This window comes from Struthio camelus, chromosome 12 (assembly GCF_040807025.1).
Source record: "Struthio camelus isolate bStrCam1 chromosome 12, bStrCam1.hap1, whole genome shotgun sequence".
Lineage (NCBI taxonomy): Eukaryota > Metazoa > Chordata > Aves > Struthioniformes > Struthionidae > Struthio > Struthio camelus.
Window position 1 is genome coordinate 14,323,239 of NC_090953.1, and position 17,154 is coordinate 14,340,392.

The 17,154-nt window shown below is 34.5% G+C and overlaps 1 protein-coding gene across 2 annotated transcripts in view; it reads left to right on the top strand.

Moving 5' to 3' along the window:
• The window catches only part of DMXL2 (Dmx like 2), a 60,511-nt gene that overhangs the window by 13,328 nt on the left and 30,029 nt on the right, over positions 1-17,154 (top strand). For both annotated transcript variants that reach the window (XM_068958245.1, XM_068958246.1), the window contains exons 6-17: positions 887-953; positions 3,169-3,347; positions 4,052-4,235; positions 5,294-5,468; positions 6,414-6,647; positions 7,844-8,121; positions 8,305-9,001; positions 10,887-11,008; positions 11,995-12,084; positions 14,684-14,801; positions 15,568-15,687; positions 16,402-16,629. In XM_068958245.1, the coding sequence (XP_068814346.1) occupies positions 887-953; positions 3,169-3,347; positions 4,052-4,235; positions 5,294-5,468; positions 6,414-6,647; positions 7,844-8,121; positions 8,305-9,001; positions 10,887-11,008; positions 11,995-12,084; positions 14,684-14,801; positions 15,568-15,687; positions 16,402-16,629 (2,492 nt within the window). The remainder of the gene's footprint in view (positions 1-886; positions 954-3,168; positions 3,348-4,051; positions 4,236-5,293; positions 5,469-6,413; positions 6,648-7,843; positions 8,122-8,304; positions 9,002-10,886; positions 11,009-11,994; positions 12,085-14,683; positions 14,802-15,567; positions 15,688-16,401; positions 16,630-17,154) is intronic.

The following is a 17,154-nucleotide window of genomic DNA, read 5'->3' on the forward strand; positions in this document are numbered from 1 at the left end:
TGTGCTTTTTAAAACAGTTTAAATCCCATACAATTATGTATAATATCCTTCAAACTATAACTTATTGTAAATAAAAATCCCTCATTTTTCAAGTGACCTGCTGTCAGCAAATACCCTAGTCAGAGGTTTACCCAAACTGTAGTACTGGCAATGCACCCAACTTATCCCTGTCTTTTCATCTTTGAAAGTACTGCTGAGGTACTGGATGAGAGAGACTGAACAGCGAATCTGCTACTATGGTAAAGAAAGAGGACAGCCTCCTGAATCTCAGGAAGAGAGTCCTGAAACTCTCTGCCTCCTCTGTTCTAGTTGAGATCCATGTTATAGAAGTGCTTCAAGATCAACCATTTGTATAGATAATAAAGACGTGGGAAGCAGCCGCCTGTGAACCTAAGTTTTGCTTCACTCCGTCGAAATCATGCTAGATTTTGTGCCTACAAAGCGCTGTGTAGACTGCTCTCTTCTTTCAGACAGCTGACTCATAAACTTTAGTCACAGACAAATAGTATCATCAATTATCTAAAAGAACTTCATTTCTTCTATCGTTTCTCTTGGCTTTACTAGGAGGAGGGGAGCAGCTGGAAAAAACTTCACTTTTGTGATCTCATCAGATCTAGCCTAGGCTTGCAATGCTTAGAACAATTTATTTTATGACCTGTTTTTCTATGAGGAAAACTGTGTGAAAGTATTGAATATTTTGTTTTGTTGTAGCAAATAGTTTTTATACTTAGGCTATTTCTGAAGTATGCTTAAAATAACAAGTATGAAATACCAATATATTTCATTTAAATAACACGCACTAATACTGAGTCAAGTGCATACCTAAGGAAAATACTATAGAATAAATAACACATTACTCACAATTTAAAACTGTTATGTTCTTTAGGACTGCAGTATCAGTACATCTGATGGCATGGTCGCCTGATGGTGAATACTTTGCAACAGCTGGAAAGGTAAGAGCAAAAAAAAAAAAAAAAAGTGTTTGAGATGTGTACGTTTGTTTGACAAAAGTAAATAAATACTATAGAATAGTCCTGGGCCATATGCTCTCCTTATAGTCTGAGCTAAGGACTACAATATCGTCTCCTGGGGTATAATGCCGTATTTTCATGTAATTCGTGTCATTTCAGCAACAAGAAACTGGATTTAACTTTATACTCCTACTGAGTACTGCACAATCAAAATGGTAATGTGGTATTAGTAATAGTCTTTGATATATTTTAGACAAAAAATACTTAGATGAGCTTTCAGATATATATAAGTGAGCTTTCAGATATATATAAGTAAATGTTTTGATGTCTATTTGAAATAATGCAGTTAAATACTAGATCATCATGACAGAAAACAACACATGTTTAAGCTGGTATAATGAACACATCTCAATAGATAAATTAGAATAAATTTTCAATTTACAATGAAGTCCAGGTTCAATTATCAGTTCTAAACTTCCATTTCAATTTGTCGTCTTTGGTTTTTTTTTTTCCAATTTGCTATTCAAATTAAATTTTCAATTAATTATTCTCTTTAATGTCATCCTTTCATTTGAGTGATGTTCTTTAACTTTTCTAGTCTGGAAAGTTAAACATTTAGCGCTTGCACTTAATGTTGGTCAAACAATGAGATGAATTTTAGTAACCTCTGTTTTACTTACACTTGCTAAAGCGGACAGCTGAATCATGAGCCTCACTGTTATATGACCATGAACCTGCTCACAACATCACCTTAATAAATATTGCGTTTTGAATCAATGTGGTTAGAAAGTTATCAAAAGGTTTGCTTTACTCTGTATTTCTAGTCTCATGAATTTACTTTTATATAGCAAACAATTTGACTACATACATGAGGCAGATAGTTCCAGAAGTCATTTTCTGTCTGTAGGACAGCTCCATCTTAGTCATTTCATGAGATTCACAGCTTTGATTGTCATTCTTAACAGAGCTGCCTGACAGAGTTCCCTCTTGCAGAATTTGTGGTTAGATACTGTCTTTTTTGATCCTTGTTAGGAAGTATTTCCTCTTATCTGCGCTCCTAGAGGTTTATATTTCTTCATTTATGTATTTTATACCATATCACCACCACCCTAGCAGCCAGTCCTGGAACCCAGGGATGTGGTTTCCAGATGGGTACAATATACTACATTTATACTAGTAATATTCCCCTTAGCTCACATCACTATGGTGACACTCCAGTCTCACTTGATGAAAATGGTGAATGATAATTTGGACAGATAAAGGAAAATATTAGCTGATTTATGCTTCAGGTTGTGAAATCAAAGTCTGAACATTGTGGGGAAATGAAGAAGAACAATTTCTAAGAAAACTTAAGAGGATTTGGAGATTTAAAAAAAAAATGCATAGAGAACAAATGTTCTTCATTCTATTCAAAATTCCAGAAATGCTATTGTTAAAATGATTTTTTTCTTTTTGTCTATTTTTTATACATTTAACTATTTTCTTTATCCCTTAAATTCATCCAACATCCTCATTTCCAAGACACTATGCAGCCTGACCCAAGTTCATCCTAGCTTGCATTAAAACTTTTTCCCCCATGCTTTCTAATTGTTGCTTTCTTCCTACATACCTCTTTACTGTTCTTCCGGTTTTTCTCATTATTAGGTTCACATATGTATTCATGCTCTGTCTGCATTTAGGATATTTTCTTTCTTGATCCAATATTTGCCTTTATTCTACTCCAAATCTGAATGAAAAGATAGTGTCTTCCAGAAATTCTTGCTGCTTCGTTCTCTTGGGTGAAATACAGAACGCATCTTTCTTGTCAGTTGAAAACAGCTAATATTTCTCACGAGGAAAGAACACTGTGCTCTTAAGGATTGTATGGAGAAAATGCATAGAGAACCCAACCAGAAAGTAGGGGGCCAAATGGCCTGCAGGAAATATCACTTTCTGGGAGTGAAGTGTTGCCAGCAGAAAATTTCTTCAGTCCTGTAACTTGTTCCTGAATGACCATGAATGAGATAAGCGATCTCAAAAGTGAGTTGTCTGGAAAACTGCAAATAGTTCTGGGCCACAGACTGAGTATCCAGATACTCAGAAAGATACCAGAACAGCACTTTCCTTATTATTTGGGATTTTCTTTTGTGATGTTTTTAGTTATGGCCACCTAATCCCATGGGTTTTTTTTTTTTTTTTTTTTTGCTGCTTTACCTAGAATGACTGCCTCTTAAAGGTTTGGTATCCTATGACTGGTTGGAAGTCATCTCTTCTGCCGAAAGAGAGTGAAGAAAAGAAAAAATGCTCAGGAGCTGTCCACTTCTCATTTGTCTATTTGGCACATCCTCGAGCAGTGACAGGATTTTCATGGCGTAACATCAGCAAGTACATGCCCAGGTTTGGAAGTTTTTTTTTAAACCCAAACCTTTGATCAAGGTCTTTTTAGCATGCTGCTTGAAGTATGACCATCAAGAACATGATTAGATTGCTCTGACTATACTTTCAAGGAATAAGACATAGGAGCATCTACCCATATGTTTCTGGATTACCCTGTACAATACTTACAGTCATGCTAACAGTTGTGACTTTTTAAAAATCTGATCTAAACTTCCGTGCCTTCTCCAGTTATGCATGAATATAAAGCTTTGTCTTCATCAAATGTTATTGAAGAATAACATATGTTGCATTGGAAATATGTGTTTAAATGGTTAGCAATTAATGAGCTGTTTTCAGAGTCTCATTGTATAGACGGGCTTGTAAATTAATTTTTCAATTTCACTTTTCAGGATTTAGTCATATTTATTTCTTCTCCAAATAATCCAGCAAATCAAATAATTTAGGCCGTTTCATAACTACAGTTTTATAATAATGTTTCATTTATCAAATAACAACCATTCCATGTTCACATGCAGTTTTGCCAATAATCTGAGTTAATATATCAGCATGCCAAAAAGACTATTGATACAAAATAGGGGAGAGGTAGAAATTTTTATGAAGCAATTATAACCGCTAAATATTTGTATATTCTCTTAATTCCTGCTGTGTCCCTGTGGGTACCTAATTTAATTAATTCAGATAACCTTGATGTTGTCTGTCTTCAGGGGTTTAGTCTGCAATGTGTTACTTACATCATGTCACGACGGCATCTGTCGGCTATGGGCGGAGACGCTGTTACCAGAAGATACTCTTCTGGGTGAGCAGATCTGTGAAACTAGCACTTCCAGTATTAGCAGCAGCATCTCTCAATCTGGAAAGCAAAAAGACAAAATACAGCATGCGCTAGAGGTACAAGTAAATACTGATTTTGTTAATTTTTTATTTCAGGATTTCTTAAACTTATATAAATATTTAAAGGACATACAACTCTGAAATTGTGCATTATCTAGTTCTTATAAGCATAGTAGAATATTCTGAGTTACATCATACTAGTTTTTAAAATTTATTACTAATAATTGAAGTGAGAGATTTTCAAATTTTGCAACAAGCTCTGCATTCTTAAAACTCAGAAGAAACCTACTTTTTCTACAGCCAACTAATAGTGTTGGGAAGAGAAGCTGTTTAATATGGAATAGTAAGTGATGGTTTCATTCTGATAGGGACTGAGAGTCTGCAATTATAAAAACATTGGAATCGGTAAATAAACCGTTTTCGTTGAATCCTTTAGTTATCTCATTTGATAATTGCATTTCCAAAAGGTGGCATTGTAGGGCTGTATCTGAGTTTCAGTAGTAGTCATATCAAGTCTATTAAGTTTGCGGGGGGCAGGGGGGGAACTTTCATCATAAGCTGCAACAATCAGACTGAATTTTTATTTCTTGTATATCATGACTATCAACAAATATATAGGGAGAGTGGGACAAACTGTTTGGGGCTCTTGAATCAGTTGTGCTCTCCATATGCTCTCAGCAACTACTCTGAAAGCCAAAGACGTTTAAAACTTAATTTAAAAAAATGTTCAGTTACACAGAAATAACATATTGTTAAATTATGTTGCAAAGTATACTACTTTTAGATTATAATCTTTGTTACTAATGTAATACAAAATAGTTCGCGTTTTTTTTTCTTGGAGCAGATATTAGAAGGATCTTTCAGAACACTTATTAGAAGGCACTATTAGAAAAACTTTGCATTTAGTCAGAATTGAAGTGCGTAAGTGTTAATAACCTCTTTTGAAATGTTTTTGAAATAATCTTTTTGAAATTAGCCTTCACTTCTTAGGCAGAAGCAATTTATAAAGCTTTAGGCTTCATATAAATGTGTGGTTTTCATCTTACAATTTTTTGTTTTTAAATATTTTAATATTTAGTATACTTAAATATTTTTTTTTTCTCTAACTGTACCAGACAATTCACCATTTGAAAAATATGAGAAAAGGACAAAGGAGATCTTCAGTTCTCGTTACCCACACAGATGTATTGCGTGATCAACATGGTACTCATGAAGTTCAGCGTCACATTTCACATCATGCAAATGCGCTTGGGCACTTTCATATAGCAGCAAGCATCAACCCTAATACAGGTGAAGTATAACCATTTAATAAACTCTTAACAATATAATTGCACAACATGGAAAAAATAAGAGAAGGGAATTTTGACATGCCTCTTTTTTGCTTTGCTGAAATGAATACTGGCGATTGGTAAAAAGAGTGCTTTTTTCACAAGCCTCTTTTTGGCATAGAGTTTTGTAAGATAGATGAGGCTGAATTTATTCCTAAACCTTTCAGCATTTTTAAAAGCCATATTAAATTCATCTTTGCACATCGGAAAGCAAGAGAAAACTCACAACACTCAATTTCAAGTCGGATTAGTGCCTGATTGCTTGGTTTTGGGAGGCACTTCTATAATTTGGCAACAATGTATGATGAGTAGAGTATTTGCATCCTACATAATATACAGTGAATGGAAAAATTCTGTACCAGATTTTTAAGTAGGAAACCACTTGTTCTTTATTGAATAAGTCAGACCATTTTAAGTGGAAAAAAAGATTTAAAAGCAACCCTGTGCCTTACCTAAAATCCATAGATGAAGTCGCAATGCTAGTTGAATAGCATTTAGCTGTTGAGTATTATTCACCATTCACGTAACATAAGAACCCATTTTCAGGTAAAGATAATTTAATACTACAAAAATAATTAACTATGACCAAAGATACGTTAAATTTTTAGACAAAGTAGAATAGGCTCTTTTACTTAAATGTAGTATTTCATATTTTCTATTCATGGTTTGAGTTGAGTCTCAATTTAAAATTGATATATGGGCATCATGTCACATCAGTAAATAAATATACATGTTTTTTGCTCAAATTGCATGTAGAGACTTAATCAGAATCTTACCTTTTTTTAAACTTACAGGCACAGGTTATGTTCTACCTAAAATAAGTTGAATGTTTTAATTAAGGAATCTGTATATGTGTATTAGACAGATGGTTTAACATATAGCTTCATTTGTTTAAAATTATCCACAGATATTCCATCAGTCTTGGCTGGAACAGCTTTTAATATAGATGAAGGAAATGGAGGCTTTGTTGTTCACTGGCTGAATAATAAAGAATTTAGTTTTACATCCTCTATTGAAGTATTTATGCAACATCTCAGAAAACTTTCTGAACAACAACTAGAACAAGACTTTGATGATGCTGAGGTTGAAGAAGAAGAAGTGGAAGAAAAAGAGAGAGGCTTACATATGAAACTAGATCATGGTTAGTAATCCATGAGATATTCAGTAATCTTGAGGTATTTAGCACAAGATTTATTCTGCCAACCATATGTAGCGTTTTATCACTTATCTTGCAATTTATAATTGCAATTTTGTCTGCTATAATCATTTGTAGGCATGAAAAACTGTGTGATGTACTCTCTGTTGGAAGGCAGTGCTGATATGCACAGTAAAACAGAATGGTTGCTTTTGTCTTTCATTTCCATTTTGAAAATATGCCATAGAGCTATGAAATTATGACTAAGCCATACTCTTGATTTACCTTGCCATCTGACTGTCAGCAGTGAAACCTGAATTTATGTCAGGCTTTGGAAGGGTTGGATATAGCTCTGTTGTAATGCAACTGCACTGTTTCCAGTAGAGAGATTCACATCTTAACACCTTAAAGAGCACCTCACGATAGCAACTGTAGCTATTTACAGAAGAACATACAGACATATTTTGAAATTAACGATGGGAAATTTGTCCTCCAAAAATATTTTACATTGCGGCAGGAGTGTCACTTGTCAAGTAATACATATCACTTCAATTTTATTAAAGGTGACAAATCTTACTCATTTAAAATTTCAGAAACTTGTGTATTTCCCTTGTCTCCTCAAAGTTAAGAATGAAGAACATCTAAGAAAACATGTAAGCGTTCTACAGAAACTAGTAACACTGATTACTGATAGTAAACTGATGATACATTGTGCCATTTATAATGCTGGAGTTGTTAAAATTTAGGTTATCAATGCGATGTTTAAGTGTGTTGTAATTCTTACTGTACCCACAAACATACTTCTTTATCAACCATCACATACTGCATATTTCATTATTACCTTCCAAATAAATTTAAAAAAAAAGCATGACTTTTCAACTAGTATTCGCATAAAATATGTGTTTATTTTATATAGTTGACCAGAATAATCTTAGACATGTTACTGCTTTAAGTGTCTGGATTTTTTTAGGCTATATTACTTGTGTTGCATAGTTAGGAGCGCTAACTAGTCGAAGACTAGAGCCTCATACTGTTGTATAGATAGACAAGAAAAAGACATTTGTATCTCAATTTGCAATGGATGTTCTAATCAGGTAGCATGGTAAGCAGGTTAAAAAGCATTGTATTGTTTTGAATAGAAACTATCATAGGAAAATCTTTGTGATGGATAACACTTTTTCTCCCCCCCCACCCCGTTTCAGAGTTGTCTATAGACAGAGAATCTGAGACAGGGACTGGTACAGGCTCTTCAGAACATGAAGAAGGAGAAAAAGAGGGAAGCCCGAAAACATCTCTACCAGCAGGCCCATGCATGCCTCTTCCAACAGTTTTGTTAGATCGGAAAATTGAGTTGCTTCTAACTGAATGGAATAGAAATCCAGATATGCTTTTTACTATCCATCCTATTGATGGTACCTTTTTGGTGTGGCATGTGAAATACTTAGATGAATACACTCCAGGCATCTTTCAACAAGTTCAGGTGCTGTATATTGGAAATTATTTTATCATTTATGATGTTAATGAACAGACATTGTATCCTTTCTTTTTAAATCTGGGCATCAGCATGAATTTGACTACTTCCTGTAAAACAGCTAATATTTATTCAGATACTTACACCGGGTTGTAGCATTTTAACACTTTCATTATTTCACTCTTTTTTTAGGTTTCATTTTCTTCTAGGATTCCTGTTGCATTTCCATCAGGAGATGCTAGTTCCCTTAGCAAAAACATCATGATGTATGCTTGCCCTGCCTCTGCAAAGGACATCAGTAAAGCCGTACATCAGAAGACAATGGACTTTCCAGATAAGACACTAGTAAATAATGGACCAAGCTTTGCCCAGGATAGTGCAAATGTGAATATAATTTCTCCCATAGTAATGATGATTTCCAAACATATAGATGGATCTCTAAACCAGTGGGCAGTTACTTTTGCTGATAAATCAGCTTTCACCACTGTGCTAACTGTATCACATAAATTTAGGTACTGCGGTCACCGTTTTCATCTTAATGATCTAGCTTGCCATTCTGTTTTACCATTGCTGTTAACATCTTCTCATCATAATGCTCTGTTAACGCCTGAATCAGACAGTGCTTGGGACTCTGACAGAATAAACAGAATAATGGATCCTATTAAACATGTGAAAGGTTTTACTAGGCAGCAACTTAGAAATGCAGCAACCCGTACGTTCCATGATCCAAATGCAATCTATAGTGAGCTGATTCTGTGGCGTGTAGACCCTATAGGACCTTTGTCATACACTGGAGGAGTATCTGAATTGGCTCGAATTAACTCTCTTCATACCTCCGCTTTCTCTAATGTAGCCTGGCTTCCGACACTTATTCCCAGCTATTGTCTTGGTGAGTATTTTAGCATATTTCCATATGGAGCTGACACTAGGAGTCACAGAATTAATTTGTTAAAATAAATTGTTAAAGCATTTGTGGTATAGTTATATTAACTTTCCAGTAATTTCCTTGTATTATGCAAATTAAACTTTCTTATTTCATTTGAGGCTAAGCTACTTTAAATTAGCATATTTGCTGTAGGTAAAAAGTGTGTTTGTAGTTACTATGGATCAGCTGATATTCAGTAACTTGCCTGTGTGGGTTACCAATCACGCTCCAGTTTTTCTCTGTCATCACTCTCGCAACAAACAGAACGAGATAGTCCCGTCTTTCAGTGTTTTAGGCCAGATGCTAGCTTCATGGCAGCTCTGTGGAGAACTCTCTGCATTGACATGCTAGTTACAACGTGGGTGTGATTGTGTGGCATAGGCATCTGGGTTGTTGGCCACATACAGTTGCAGTGGGTTGAACAGAATCATTATATGGACCACTTGAACCTATGAATTACTGGGAATGATTTTTAAGCCAAAATTTACAGTATCAGACTCTCTCATCTACTGGCTAAGAGCTCTACTTGGAAGATCTTGAAATGATACTAAAATCCTTCTGGCCATTAGCAATTTACAAAAGCCCACCTGGAACACTGAATATTTTTAAAAATAGAGACTACATTAATTTTACAGAACTGCAAACTAGATTTTTTAGATGTCAGGCGGTACAACATCTAATATAATGCCCTAGGACAATGCTTCAGTTTTTGTATTTAATTTTAGTGCTTTCTGTTGCAGTTAAGAACATTGTCTCTACAAATGTTAATCTACTCAGCCACTCCGATATTTATTTTTGAATTATCATCAAGATGCTCTTGCCATCATCATCTTTGTGTACAGTACTAAAAACATCATTTGCATAGTAAATACAGCATTACTAAATTTTATACTAACAATACCAGGTTTTATTATGCTAAGGTCAGTCTGACCTTTGCAATGATTAAATGGGTGTCAGAGATTTTGTACAACCGAAAAAAAAAAATGTAGGTATGCTTCATAGTTGGACTGAAAAAGAATTCCCTCTTCTCTGATCCCAGAGTAACATTCTGTGGTGTCTCTATCCCACAGTTTTCCAGTCACAACTAAGCAGCTGCTTGCCTCTTCTAATATAAGAGGAAAACACACATCAAAATAGCAACTGTCGCATCAAGCCTGTTATATACACAGTAGAGAAACAAAGAAGACACTCGTTTCTTGCATTTTTTTCAGATCATATTATTCACTAGTACAGGTAAATTTCTCCTCCCACTTTGATATCTGCACTCTTAACTGGAGGAAGATGGGAGTTTTCATCCAGGTTAATTTTATCCAAAGAATCTAGTCTCTAGAGAAAGTAAACGAGGAGAAGGGATAGAGCCATTCTGAGGAGCTTATGTTAAACTCCGGCTCTAAACTGCCTGTTAGAAGTTAGGGAAATTAGAGACCTGAAGCTAGTATTGACCATTCTGAATATCTCCCTGGGGATTATAGTGATGAAAACATAACCATTATAGGGAATGGCAGCATTACATTATATATAATACCTACTGGTTTTTGCGTGTGTGAGCAATGAATATTTGTAAACATATATGGATTCTGCTTAATTATTAATTTTAATGAGAAGTTTAGTTATGTAAATGAGCAGAATTAAGTTATTTCAGTTCCTAAATAATGATGTTTTAATTCATGTATTTTCTTAGTCATTTTGCTTCAATATTTTATGAAAATTATTCTGTTAGAAATGCATTCTGATGTTGTGAAATGAATTGTAATTGACTATCTGATGTCATTTGAACCAATGACTTCTGGTGGAAGTACTGCCAATTTTTACTTTACCTCTACAATTTGTATTTTGTGTTTTCTGATAGGTACATACTGTAATTCTGCTAGTGCTTGCTTTGTTGCATCTGATGGGAAAAACCTGAGACTCTACCAGGCTGTTGTAGATGCACGAAAACTTCTAGATGAACTATCTGACCCTGAATCGTCTGTAAGTTTTATGTAGCAATTGCTTGAGAGTTTTAAAATAAAAATATTTAAGGTAATTTTTTTTCCCCTCCAGTGATTTCTCTTCAATTAGCTGTATTTTAATGTTTGTGTCATTCCATGTGTAGGATTTTATGCATAATAGTTTGCATACACGTGTTTTGCAGGTGTCTTGTAAACATTAGCTGACAAAGTGGATGGACTGAAACAAAATTTCCCTGACAAGTTTCCCAACCCATAGCAAGTGCAGGAAGAAAAAACAGGATTTCTGTCCTTGTCTTCTTAAAAGAGGAGAGTCGAGGGGAAGTGGGAAGCTGAAGGCAGAAGAGCAAGACTTAGATATACCCACTTAGTTTTACCTGTATATGAGGAAGGGCAGAAACGCTGGATAGGAGGAAAATCAAGACAGGTTATTGTTAAGGGTAATAATATTAGCTCTTGGGGTTTGTTTTTTTTTTGGTGGTGGGGGTTTTTTTTTTTGCTTTTTGTTATAACATATTTTTCCTTCCTCTGTGTCTTTCAGTTTTCTGATTCTAAGAAAAGAAAAACCCGGCCTTGCAACTATATTGTATAAGCAAACACGCTTTTCCATTCTTCTGTGGTTTTACAAGCTATAGATAGCCTGACAGCATTCAGATCAGTGAGAATGTTCCAGCAAAAATCAATAGTGTTCAATTTATATATAAGCTGTATCGACTTTGTGTGTGTGTTGTGACAAAATCTGAAGCTTTAAACAAAAGTGCTTTAAGCAACATTTAGTTTCCATAAAAATTAGTGTGCTATCCCCATGAGTAGCTGCAGACTTACAACAGTGCAAATGTCTTGATGAATGCTGCATTATTCATAACTGCCAAAATGAGAATAGGAAGAAACTATTACTAATTATGACAACAAGGAAAATTAAAGCATCAGTTTATTGTACACGACTGCAATTTTCTTCTGTCTGATAGAAAAAGGTACTAATTCTTAACTCATTTTGCTCTATTTCAGAAGCTTATTGGGGAAGTGTTTAACATTGTGAGCCAACAATCTACTGCTCGACCAGGATGCATTATTGAACTTGATGCAATAACTAACAAAGTAAGTAAATGGTTGACTATTTAAGGGTATCACATAAAGGTGTTCAATGGCTTTGTCAACTAGTTAATTTCACCTGTTGAAAAGAAACACCAAAGAAGAGATAAAAGAGAGGACATTTCTCTACAGTGATAATGAGTGCTTTTAAGACTGATTTGTTTCTGTTCCTGCATGATGAAATTATCCCCATGGAATTTCCTCCCTTTTACTCTTCGCATGTTAACGTGAATATACGATGTAAACAAGTAAAGTTAAAAGTATATGTTTTTTCCATGAATTGTTGTTTTAGGTAGTTACAGGCACTCTAAGGCACCTTTCCTCTAAAATAAGACCAAGATATCAGCCTTTCTTTAGAATTTTCCATTCTTCCAGTGATACCTGAATGCTTGTAATATATCTGCCTTCTGTGATTGTTCTTAGAATCTTTTAGAATTATACTTAATGAATAAGAGCATGTCAAGCCCTAGTGTGCTGCAGAGCCAATCCATAATACAATTCTGTTTCTTCAGCCTTTTCCTGGATAATGCTTTGCTTTTTCTGAGCAAAAAACTCCCTTAATAATGACATTTTGCAGTTTTTTATTTTTAGTTAAGCTGTCACAGACTTGAAACCAATTTTTTGAGTTAATTTCATTTGTTTTTCTTTTTTCCCCTCGTTAATGAAATTTTGTGAATGTTGAGATGCCTTGAACCTTTTAGTTACACAAATTTCTTCTACCTGCTAGGAGTTCAAAGCCCGTTGTTATACAGTGACAATATTTTTTTAAGCATAAATTTTAGTTAAAATAAAACTTAATTGAAAACTGGTTTACAAACTGTCATAATTACAGAAGAAAAAAAAAGTGATGAACACCCTAAAAACCCCAGGAATTCACCTTAAAAAATAAACCTAACTATTCTAAAATATAGGAATCATAGCCACGTATGACTTGAATTGTTTTGCATTTTTTTATAAGAAAAAACTTTTACCTCTTAAGTAATCTGACTATAAGTTTATACATGTGGAGATATTGCCACACTTTATTCTTATTCATGCTTATTTTGATTATGCAAGTTCCTGTGCTGTTTTCTCTCAGGAAGCAGCCTGTGAAAACAGTGTATTTTACCATTTCTTAGTTAGACATACAGATCTTTTTGGCATGTATAAAGAAGTAATTCTCCAATCTTCAGTAAGTTTCCATGTCTTGTAAGCATTAATCACATGGGACCTTCAATATTAAGTTAAGGCTTACAAAATATCTTTATAGAAATTTTACAGATTATTTTTTGAGTTTGCATGAGGGGAGTACAGGGAATATCTGTAAATTATCAGTGGGGTGTAAGAAACAGAGCCTTCCACAAAGGACCGATACTGCAGGAGAGGCAACAAACCAAGACATGCTGGGTGGTTCAGAGGCTTTTCCGTTTTCCATTTGTTTTAGTTCCTAAGCCATACTTTTTAGCTTCTTCTCTCCTTTTTGACATGACTGGTATAAAGCTTATTTAGTAATCGTGGGCCTTAACCATGTCAATAGAAATGGTAAATAGATTAGTCATGTTATTATTTTTCAGCATTCAAATTTTTTTAATGAATGTACAGATCAGTATATCGACCCAGGAGAAATGTGAGCCATGGCGTAGGAAGAGATTTTGATACGAAAAAGCAGACTGTAAAGATTCAAAAGGGCAAACTGTGGAGAAAGGAAGAAAGCCTCTCTCTTCTTCTGCAAGGAAACACTGAATCCCGTTTCCTAATACTGGGTCCTAATCATGACAGTGACTATAGACTTTCCTATAAATAAATGTCAGTCCTACAGGAACCAAGCAAACCGGAACACATCCTCTCACTACCTTCTTTGCCCCTAAGCGTTTTTGTAAAAGCGCCTGTTGAAGCTATAAAATAAATGCTTTTTATTCTGTTTTGAGTCACTTAGTTTTTACTGATTTCATCCCTACAAGATTTTTTAAATATCTGTATGGAGGAGGATGCCACTGCATGTTTCTCTGGAAAAGGGCGTGTTTGGGAACATGAACACTTTGCCATCACTGTCTTTGGGGGCTGTATCATCCTTGCCTGTGAGAAAGGATTTCACTGCCAGCTCCTCCTTCATAGAAGGGTGGAGGTAGTGCAAAGAAATCTATTGCTGTCAGGAAGGACAGCTGTTGAGATATCTGAAAGAAGGAAAATTGTGATTTCTTCCCTTTTTTAGCAGGCTTCCCAAAAAATAAATTGCGGACATGTCTTCCCACTGAAGAGGGATAAAAGTCTAAAAGTTTGTGCCACTGCCAGTTATTCAACACCTAAAGAAATCAAAATCCATCAGATACTAATTCATCTCTTAATAAATAACATTTTTGCTGTAGTTACTACAGAATTGATCTAGCATGGTAGATGTTAGTGAAACTTGAATATATAAAGAGCAGGCTCTACAACATGATGCTCGTAACGTAAGAGATGAAAGCATTCAGTTTTACAGATGTGTTAAAATAACTTGAATGTTATAAAAGAAGGTCAGTAAGTGATCCTCACTGGTAACGAGATTTTCTGAAAGAAATAATTATGTAAGTATGGAATACTGCTGTACTGTTCAAAAGGTATAACTACTGTTTAATAATACTTCCAGTGTGGCTCAAATACACAATTGCTTCATGTCTTTCAAGAAGACTTTATTTTGGGATACAAACCGCATAAGGAAGATGTGGAAGGGAAGGAAACGGAAGTATTCTTCCAGCCATCACAAGGTATAGCATAAAAATAATTAATATTAATGAAGTAGGTACTAAAAATCTTCTTCAGGAACACTGAAATCTAGCAGGCAGAATACTGAAGTATTTCATATTTAAAGAGAATTCGTAGAGTTCAGTAAAATGCATGTGTTTCACATTGAAATGTATGAATTGTTGTTTACATGGTAACAATATTAAATAAAAGTATTCTAATTTGCTCAGAGTGAAACATTTTGACCTGTATTACAAGGTCCGGTTTTCCAAATGCGGTATGTCATATGCAAGAATTTGTACAAAATAGAATAGAGGTATATTTTTTTGAATTAATACGTCGTTCCAGGCACTAAATAAGACTTCGCAGTTAATCCCATATAAATTAACTGGAGATTTTGGTAATAGACTTGTAAATTTTAAAGAAAAGGAAGGAAGGAAGGAAGGAAGTGAAAAAGAGTCTTTACAATCTACTAGAGTATTTCAAAGTAAGACTGGGAAGGCAAGTACACCTGATGATTAAATTTGCCACGAATATTCAGGTTGTCTGTAAGCCTATCTTTTTATTTAGTAAAATTAAAAAAATTCTGTAGCCGAGACAAATACAACATTGAGAACAAAAGGTTATTAATGGTACTACTGTTTGAATAATTCATTTTAAAATCAAGCAGTTTCTTTCAATGAGGAAAAAAGACTTTTTAAATAATTTTTAGAAAGTCTTCTGTTACTGAAAATTATGTATGTTGAACACAAACTTCATAATAGTGGTGGTGTTGCGTTTAAATTACAGGGTATCGTCCACCTCCCTTCTCAGAAAAGTTCTACCTCGTAGTGATTGAAAAAGACAGTAATGGCTGCTCTGTTCTTCAGATGTGGCATCTTCATCTCAAATCTGTGCAAGCCTTTTTAGGTGAGTGACTATATTTTCTTAGAGATGAATATTTATTTTAGATAGCGTGGAAGAAAATTTAAAGCCTTCCAATTTTACAACAAATTGTCTCACCTTTGTCAAGAAGAACCCTCAAGATCAGAAAAAAAGATGCCAGTTCAATTATGCAAAACCTTACAAATTTTCACGTGGAGGATGTGTAAGTATTTTTAGTGGAATTCATCCCATGAGTGTTTGTAACATATTAACTTCACAGAGTTTTAAATAATTTTTATTAGTAAAATGTTAAAAATCATATCCAGAGACACAAAATGAGGCCAAACTATAACGTTCAAATGGCTGAATTCTAATTAAAAAAAAAAAAAAAACAGAATTTTTGGAATAATTTATCAATGCAATAGAAGCAATAAGACTTCATATGAACGCTCATTACGTTCTATACCAATCATAATATAAAACATTTCTTGAAAAGGTAATTAACATATTGAAACACTAGATTCTTTATTTTAAAAAAATCGGTATTTCAGAAGGTTATGGGTATCATGTAAGTAGCTACAGTGTAAAATAATTTGCAATAAAATTAAAGCAGCTTGCATATATATGATATCTTTGTTTTCTGTATAGCTGAAGCATTGCTAAGAAAATCAAATCTGATTTTAGGACGTTTTCATGCTCTGTCTTAACATATGAACAGTTTATTTAACACTGTGTGCAATTACTTTTTTTTTTTAATAGCAAAACCAATTGAAGCTACTTCATCAGAAAATAAGCTGAGCGTACCTGAGCAGAAGACTGTAGATTCTTCTCCAGATATATCACCTGGCATAAGTCCCATTCCACGATCTTCATCAATTGCTAATCTTCAGACTGCTAGTAAACTCATTCTGAGCTCCAGACTTGTGTATAGCCAACCACTGGATCTTCCTGTTGGTGTAGAAGTAATTAGAGCAACTCCTTCAGCAGGTAAATTTAACATTTTTCTGTCTAATTGGTCCAGTAGATTACCTCCTTGCTTATAGGGCAGTATATCCTGAGTCAGTATAAATGGACGACTTATACTGACTTGTTCATCTGCCAACATTAATCTGTTGCATATATAGTGCCTTTTTTAACCTGGTGTGCTTACCCCATCTCTTATTCTCTCTTCCACCATCAGTTTTTTTCCACAGTATGCTAAAGTGCTGTATGCCCCTCTTAGGTTTCATTTTGGGTAGGCTACACAAGCCTAATCTTAGGTAAATTTACCTGATCTCATCTCATTAAACAGGCTTTGTATTCCTCTCATTATTCGAACAGCCTTTTTCTAAATTTGTTCGGTTCTATTTTATCTTTCTTGAATTGTGACCAAAACTGTGCACAAATATTTCGAGCGAGATTTTACCAAGACATTGTTGAGTGTCCTGATACTTCCATTCTTCCACTGGCACTACCTTTTCTGAAGCATTTCTAGATTACCTTTGTGTTCTTCCAGTTTCTGCAGTGCTTTGT